Raw genomic sequence first — 8,425 nt, forward strand, 5'->3', positions numbered from 1 at the left:
AGATGAACAGCTATTTCCCTGAATGTGGATTCCAAATTGACATTGTTTTACATCTTGCAAGGCTGGATACAGAGGTGTGTGTTAGTTTTACAGAGTAAATGACCTACTCTGCAGGTCATGACAGGTGGTAAAAATTTTGAAGATAACAAGGACTGTCACAAATTGTGCCCCAACCTCATGGAATAACCCACATTCTTTTGCTCATCAGTTATGTTGAGGATTCCCGACACTCATTCCTAGAATACATCTCAACTCAGGAGTATACAGTTCACTCTTACCGTTTAGCAAAATGGGCCAACTCAAACAGGACAAAAATCTAGATCTCTACTATTACAGGTACCAATTTACAGTGTATGTCTTGTGGAAAGATGCATTTGGTAATATCCAGCACATCGATACACACACCACACCATCCCACTTATCAGAGACCAAATAACAATGTGAGCTAGTCAAACTTTAAACAGAATTTGCTCAGCACATCCATTTTTTTCCCTCTTCTGACATGTACTAGTACAGTGAACTTTTGACACCGCCAACTTTCCCTCAAGCTAAAAATTTACGGCTTGGAAACAAACCAATGAAATCGAAATGATTTACAGCTTTTGAATGAAGCATGTAAGGTGTCAACTTAAGACTAAGACATGTCAAGTGAGTGCAATAATTGAAGGAAAAGCTCACATCCGCTATGAACAACAACAGATGGGAAAAAGTCTGACTGCTTGTAAGAATGGGAAATGTCCGATTTGTCTGGTGAAGTCAAAGTATTCTAAAGCACAAGAAAGTGCTGTGCAAATGCACTTTCTCAAAAATGAACTGTCTGGAAAGATGTGGATTTTGTAAGCTTGAGAGAAATTTGTATACATGCAAATTACAAAATATTTTGATTTACAGTAAACAAAGACACACTTGTACATGAAAAAGAGATTTCATTGTACATTATAATGAATTGCTACCGGTTTGTTGACTGAAATGAACTCATGGTTCATTGCAAAAGATGAAGGAAAAGTGCTTCAAAACATACACATCACTAGACAATATCTCACAGACCTTTATTGAACTCAATAGTACAGTGACAGGTGTAGTCTAGTATCCCGTCTTCACATGTGGCACCGTTTAAGCATGGATCAGGGCTGCAATCATCAATATTCTGGCAGGTTAGAGGAGTTGGGGTTACCAGACTGAACCCAGGTGAGCAGTAACAGTCGAAGTCACAGCTTTGAGAAGGAGCTAGGCAGACAGGTTCACAGACTTCAGATGGAAAACAACCATCATGACTGATATTCCTAAAAACAGACACGAACAAGGACCGATTAGTTCAATTTTAATCAGTGAATTACACCTCATGGTAAATGTTGGACACAGCAGGTTTTTACATTTTGAAAGGTGATTTCTGTAACTTGAAATTTTCCTTTTCACACGATTAAAGCTTCCAGCATCCCTAGGTCTGAGGTTAGGAAAGACAAAATTGCCAGGCATTGCATCACTTTTCAAAAAACAAAGCATTGTAAAACAATGACAATTATCATAAATCTGCAGGCAATTTGAAGTAAACTGGATATTGTCTGCTATAAACCAACTGCTAAACTTGACATTTTTGGACCTAATACTTTGTAAATTCTTCCGAGTTTGGAGACAGCTGTTCATTCTTAGAACTTTCCGTCTTCATGATCAGTCAATCTATTGCTAAGCATCTTCTGGGCTTAAGAACAATCAACTTTCAGACTATTATCTGTCAAGACAGGTAGCTTAAACCCATTCCTCCTTTGGATTTCTTAATGTACACTGTACCTTTCTGCCCTACTCTGTGTCTTGAAATTGATGAGCTCTGCCGGCTCAGGTGTAATGCTGTATGAAATGAAACGAAGCCCTTCAAAGCAACCTCTGAGCGAGGTCCGAGCAGGGGTCGGGAAAGGGTCAGGAAGGGTCATAGGGTCCTCAACACCTCCGATCAGGAGGGTGGCAGCATTCAGGGTTTGAGCAGCACCAGCTGTAGATAAGAATAAACAATTTAAAAGTGGAATGATATATCTGCTCAGCCCTGTCAAAGAGGCTTTGCATGTATAGGGGTTTTGTATGGTAGCCATCCAGGAAACTTCCTTTGTGCATATCCTGTGGAACAAAAGCACTGGCCTGCAAGACGGCAGCCGTGCAAACCCTCTATTGGTGACAGTGACTACAATCAATGCCTAGATTTCATGCTTATCAACTCATCAGTATTCTGTAATGCTTATGACACAGCTTGCAATATGTTTATTAGTGAATCTCACAGCATGACTTACTACTTAGTGGAAATTAAACAGTGCACTCATCCTACAATAGGATCAAAGTCAGCATATTGGTGTTTGCACTTCGGTACCCCTCTACATTTACACTTGCTCCTCCAGGAAATTGTCTGACCCATTCTGGTAAACCCTTCTACAAGTAATTCTGTCTTTCCTCTGATTTATTTGTCGGCAAAACTGCACATTTACCGGTATATTTAAAAGCTTGCATTCAGAAGGAGAAGAGAAAGAATAAGGTTCAAAGTAAGATGAAAACAATGATTGTTAACCTACAAAACCAAATCAAAATCAGAAGATAATCTAGCCTGAGCAGGATTTTAACTGGGGCATTTAAAAAAAAACTAACCTGTCTGTCCACATTGGTGTGATCATTATTACTATAAAAAAGTCCACACTGTTGCATGCATTTTGCCTTTTACTGAACACTGACAATGTTGGAATGGCACTTACGGTAGGTGACTGAGGCTAGCTGGCGTCCCTGCTCATCATACATGGTTGCATCCCTTCCTTCCCTGGTAACCCGTAGATACTTCCAACCTCCATCATTGTAAACCTGACCGTTGGATGGCGTTGTGGCAAACATGCCATCTCCAGACCCCTAGATGTACATGTACACAATGTATGATAACGTGCAAGTGACTTTCATGATAAGAAGTTACGAGCGATTCCACTCAACCAATCTACATGTACCGAAGGAATAATGGGCAAAATTTCAAACTTCATCTCACCTTTTCGATGCCTTAACATCTCTGTACCCACAAAACCTAATAAGATAAAGTTGGAATCTGAACGCTGTTGTAACAATGAAACTTGTAATTGAACAAACTGACCAGTGTGTACGCCGGCAAAATTCTTAATGCATGCAGAGGAAAAGAATTTCTTTGGATGTGAAATTTTGCAAGAACTGAGAGGTTAACAGTTCCCTGTCAAAGAGTAGATATTCCACAGTAAAGTTTGAATAAATAAACCAATTTGTAAAGAAGTCAAAACACACAAGTGAGTATCAATTAACTACATGTACCAATGTGTGGTAATAAGATACATGTACTTGGCTAATTTGACATACCCTTGTGTTGAGTCCAAGGATCAGTCGTCCTTGATCCATGTAAACTGTCAGATATGCTGGACCACCAAAATAAAACAACAGACCACTTGATGCCCTGAAATTAAAAAAAACAGTGGAACAATTCTTTATACACTATCAAAATGATTAATTAACAAGCACTAAAAACTCTTTTTCGATTTAAGAAATACGAGACTTGGAATACTTTCATTAAATGGTTAAAATTAGAAACAAATCCTGTGATGTTGGGGCTAGGAAGTTCTTTTGTTACATTGCAAATAAATTCATCAACAGTACCCATGTTATTCATACATGTTTGAGACTGACAAGATCTTTCTCAAGCATCAAATGGTTGCAGAATTCATTTTCATTTGGTTACTTGTGTATCAATTTTCTATCTCACAACAATGCAAAGACTCACTTTTCAGCTGGGTTTATTAATGTAATCTGATCTATAATTTCTTGTCAGAGAAAGTTCTGTGACAATTCTGTGGTGATTAGGATAACACAGATCCTACAGAATAAAATACCATGATCAGTGTTTTTCATGTTAGACTTGAAACTTTTGGATATTTCCCATTAGCCTGAGACTCAGGATTGTCCTGGTCTGGGGGAGGAGTGTGAGAGAGGAAAGGGGTTGGGATAGAAGGTGCTTAATGGGAACAATGGGTAACATACCGGGTATATATTGATGTCACCAATGTACTTACTTTGTACGGAACCTAAGACTCAAGATTGTCCTAGTTCCTGGAGTGAGTGGATGCTCTATGGACAGAAATCCCTGGCTACTTTGAACTGTAATGACAGTAGGTGGAGCACAGAAATCTCCAGGACAACCATCTTTGACCCCATGTAGTTCATCCGCAAGGTCAAAGTTCAGAGTATTTTGACTGGTTCTGATGTAGTAAACACATGTGACCAGGTAGCCATTTAATCTTTCTGTGTTAACCTAATATGGGAAATAAAAAGTTTTAAAAAAAGTTTACATCTTTACTCTAAAGCTTTACAAAAATAAAAAGAAGCTCGAACTCAATATTTTTCTGATTAAATTTATCGACAACAGACAGTGGGGACCTGCCACTTACAGCTGTCATTAGAAACACTTTCAAAATAAAAATTTTCACAAAAAAAGATATCAAAATATTGTTTTTGTGCATGTCGTTGTTATAACATACATGTACATGTAGTTCTAATTCTTCATTGGTGGGAACTGAACCTTTACTATTAAAAACACAAAGTTTGTGTTTGCCAAAACAAATATGTTGGGCATGATTCATCTTTCATCCAGAATTAAACACAATGAAATGGAGTTACTTTCCAATCAGTTTCTACGTTTTAATTACTCTGTCAATTACTGCTTTAGACAAATGAGGAAAGAACATTTGTACAGGAAATTATTGTTACAGGATGGCCAAGGTTTATGGAAAACAAACTGTCCTTGCTCCTAAGTGAAGAATAGGACTGGAGCTCATGTTTGGAACAAAAGGATTTCATCAATTTGTTTTCTTAATGGGAAGTTATACAAGCAGTTCTGAGTCATCAAGTTAGCATAATTATTTAAGGACTTGATTAACCCTTGCAGTAGCTTGTGATACATTACATTGTGTCTTCCCTATTCACTTAGAAGTACAACATCTAATAACCTGAGTGGACAGATGTATCGGTATTCTGCAGTATCCTACAGGCATTTTTTTGGTATTCTGGAGGATGTCACACACGTGTACTGTCTTTAAACGGAACTGTCAATTGTGATGACTGTGAAATGATAGAGATAAGGAATTGCTTTTGGCATTTCTCAGGAGTTTTGGTGGTCACTGCCACTCTCTGGCTTCCTTTTGAGACCTTTAATGTTGACAAAACATGCAGATGAATACAGGAAACTTGTCCTAAACAACTCACAAAATACAATTAACTTGAACTACAAGTACGTACATGTTGAGAAATCACATTTTGGAAGATCTCCTTCATTGGCAGTGAATGTGCCATTTGCAATCACCATCAAAGTTTTTTTTTTAGTCCTTTGGGTTTTGAATTCAGCCTGAGGCTTCTGCCAATCAAGTTTCATGCAAAAATTTAGAGAGCACATGAGTAACAATGAAATTACATGTAGTCATAGCAGAAGAAACCGGCTTTAAACTTTGGAAAAAAGTGAAGTCAGCTTAGGTGAAAGTCATGGAGAAATCTCCATCTATCTGTATAACGCTGTATTCAGAGAAAAAAGCCATTCATCAAATGATACTTTTTAAATAATAAAACGATTTGCTGCTGGAGACACAAGGACTAGAGTGAATGACGACATTTACAAGAAATCTATTTTGCCAGGGGCAGGAGGGAACAAAGGAAAAGAAATGATTTTTTTGTTTTCTCTTGACTTTAAGACTCTAACCTATTTTACATTACTGACACTTGTACATCATGTTCACTTCAGAGACAAGATTATGAGGAGCCAGGATTTTCAAGACGTTCTATTGGGACTTGGGAGAACATTTTGTCACGTACATGTACCAGGCGAATGAATATTCCCTATACTTTATGGATAATAGTATCAAGATACAGAATAGACAAAGCCAAGATGATTCTTTTTATAAGCTGCTCAAAGCCTTCATCTTCTTGAACCCCCATGCCAATTTTGTAAGACATGTACCTTCAATAAAAAATTGAGCAAATTGATCTTTTTCTTGCCTTAAGTGGTGAAATTAAGGTGGCCAAAACTGTTTGTATGAGTAGTTTTGCTATTAAAGCTTTCTCACATGTAACTTAAATAAATCAGAAACTCAAGTGGAAGTCATTTTTCTGATTTTGGTGCTGCCTGCAGAATTGAAGTTTACTCTGAGATTATCATGGAATCATGAAAACCATTTTAACATGCGTGCAGGCCACTAACAAAGGACACGTGGGTTTACAGCACTGATACTTAAAAAATGCTAATGGGCTACTTTCTCATTTTTCAAAATCTCTACTCAGTTCAATTGACCTTTGAGGAAAGAAGCTGCAAGCCTTGGAGGTCAAATCCTGAAGGAATGAAAGTCTAGAGGAAATCCTCATTGCTCAATAAACTTGAGCCATTTCCATCTGCTTGTCAGGATGATGTCCTTCAAGTGTCGATCAGTTGAACAGTTTGAGAAAAACCAACCCTCTCTAGATGGCTGAACTACAGTACCGGTACCAGATAACTGTGGACAGCTGTTGATAGGGCGTCAGATTTTCCAATCACGCAGGAAATCTCCAGACACCACGAGAAAGCCCTGAGAAGCTGTCCCTTTAGGCTTAGTGCATAACAAAGTTGAACTTAGCACAGAAACAGGACTGCCAGAATATAAGAGTTAAGTTTTAGACACTTTTTTCCTGTCTGAATGAAAACTTGTGTTTGTTTTTTTTCTCGGGGGGGGGTAAATAAGATCTGGAACATAGAAATTGAGTCAGATCTTGTGATCTGAGGACTGAACAAAAATCATTTGGTTCCACTGGATCAAAAGGATCAGCTCCATGAGAATTCGAATTCTTTTGATTTAAAAATGATCAGGGTTGAAACTGAGGCACGAAAGGGAAGCAGTACTCACTCTGAGATTGTTGACATCTTGGTAACCTCCTATAAATACTGGCCCCATGAGATGAGAAATGTTCAGTTGTCCTTGTGAGATTGGAGTAAGATACTCCACGTTGGCTTGTTGGTTGTTGATGGTTGCAAAGACATTACTTGCTTGAGGAGAACCAAGGTTGAAGATGACTACAGTGTAGGTGGTGTTAGGAAGTAAGGACCCATCTCCAATGAACAGCTGTGAGAAATGAAATTCACACACTAATTATGAACGACTTGAAAACTACAGGAGAAATTCTATGTGAAGTGGCAAACATCCCTTTTCACTATGCATTTAAAAATGAATCAACATTTTTTTAAGAGCAGTCTTCAAAAGTCATGATATGAACCCTTATCAAAGATGTGACCCCACCTTTGAAAGAATCCTTCTACAAGGGTTTAGACCCCCTTTGAGTCTGTTTATTCCCTGCATAGGTTTGAATGTGTTCAAACATTTGTTTACAAAAACCTGTACTTTTTTCTGAGAGAGTTTAGATTTAGGGAATGATGGAGCCTCCTAGGGCTTTGCTGAAAATCTGAATATTTAATTGAGTACATGTACATCGAATATTCAAATATTACTTTCCAAATTCGAATATTTGAATGCAAAATTCAAATATGAAAACGAAAGGAAAAGTTTCGTTTGTTTCAGATGAGCAAATTGCACTATGCAGGCTAGTTTCAAGCAGATTCAAATGAAATGTGACAAAAAGTAAATTGATCATTACAATATTTTAAAGGACATTATTTGTATCTAAATCTTGCTAAATCATGGCTGGAGATACTCCTAGACATGAGAAGCTATTATAGTGATTACATGTATAATGTAAAATTGTGTGCGTTATTGTAACTGATTTTGTATGGATTGTTCATCAACAATCTGCTGGTCAGTACAACCGAATGCAATCACAATGAAGGTCAAATATTCGAATGGTGAATTATTCAAATTGACTCGGCCCTAGCGCCTTCCAGCAAGTTCCTATCTGCTGTGGTTCTTAAGAATGGAGCTACATGTACTAGCCAACATTGACAAGGTTCTGGTATTATTACAAGTACTGTGTATGAAGTCTCTAACAGCTCCAAGATCTTGCAGGAAGACTTATGACAGGTGGTTTCCTGTCTGCATGCCGACCAGGGGCCAACAGTTGGCCGAGTTAAATGGGACAAAAACTGCTCAGTCATGGACACAATTTAAAGTGGAGCTGATGATGCCAGTTTCTGCCAGTATGTTGCTGGTCATGACATGTTTGGAAGAGGAGTCAAGTCTTAAAAGCAGATGACAAGTTGATGATTTACAAATTACACCACCAGATGGAACCATCAATTGTAAAAGCAAATTTACATGACACCTTGCAATTCAAGACACTACACTTGGGCTCAGACTTAAAAAAAAAAGGTGTAATGTAGATGTACATCTATCTACATGTAGGGTCTACATTGAAAATCCATTCTTCCCTGTATATGTGCACTATACCGGTACAGGTAGGTCTTTAAAAAATGCTG

The 8,425-nt window shown here is 37.9% G+C and overlaps 1 protein-coding gene across 4 annotated transcripts in view; it reads right to left on the reverse strand.

Moving 5' to 3' along the window:
- The window catches only part of LOC110976295 (uncharacterized), an 83,336-nt gene that overhangs the window by 22,210 nt on the left and 52,701 nt on the right, over nt 1-8,425 (reverse strand). For all 4 annotated transcript variants that reach the window (XM_087143565.1, XM_022229432.2, XM_022229433.2 and 1 more), the window contains exons 4-9: nt 6,906-7,121; nt 4,056-4,294; nt 3,349-3,442; nt 2,733-2,880; nt 1,789-1,987; nt 1,048-1,283 (exon numbers count right to left, since the gene is read on the reverse strand). In XM_087143565.1, coding sequence (XP_086999691.1) covers nt 1,048-1,283; nt 1,789-1,987; nt 2,733-2,880; nt 3,349-3,442; nt 4,056-4,294; nt 6,906-7,121 — 1,132 coding nt within the window. The remainder of the gene's footprint in view (nt 1-1,047; nt 1,284-1,788; nt 1,988-2,732; nt 2,881-3,348; nt 3,443-4,055; nt 4,295-6,905; nt 7,122-8,425) is intronic.

This window comes from Acanthaster planci, linkage group LG11, assembly GCF_054643075.1.
Source record: "Acanthaster planci isolate LZ-2023a linkage group LG11, COTS_SCS, whole genome shotgun sequence".
NCBI lineage: Eukaryota > Metazoa > Echinodermata > Asteroidea > Valvatida > Acanthasteridae > Acanthaster > Acanthaster planci.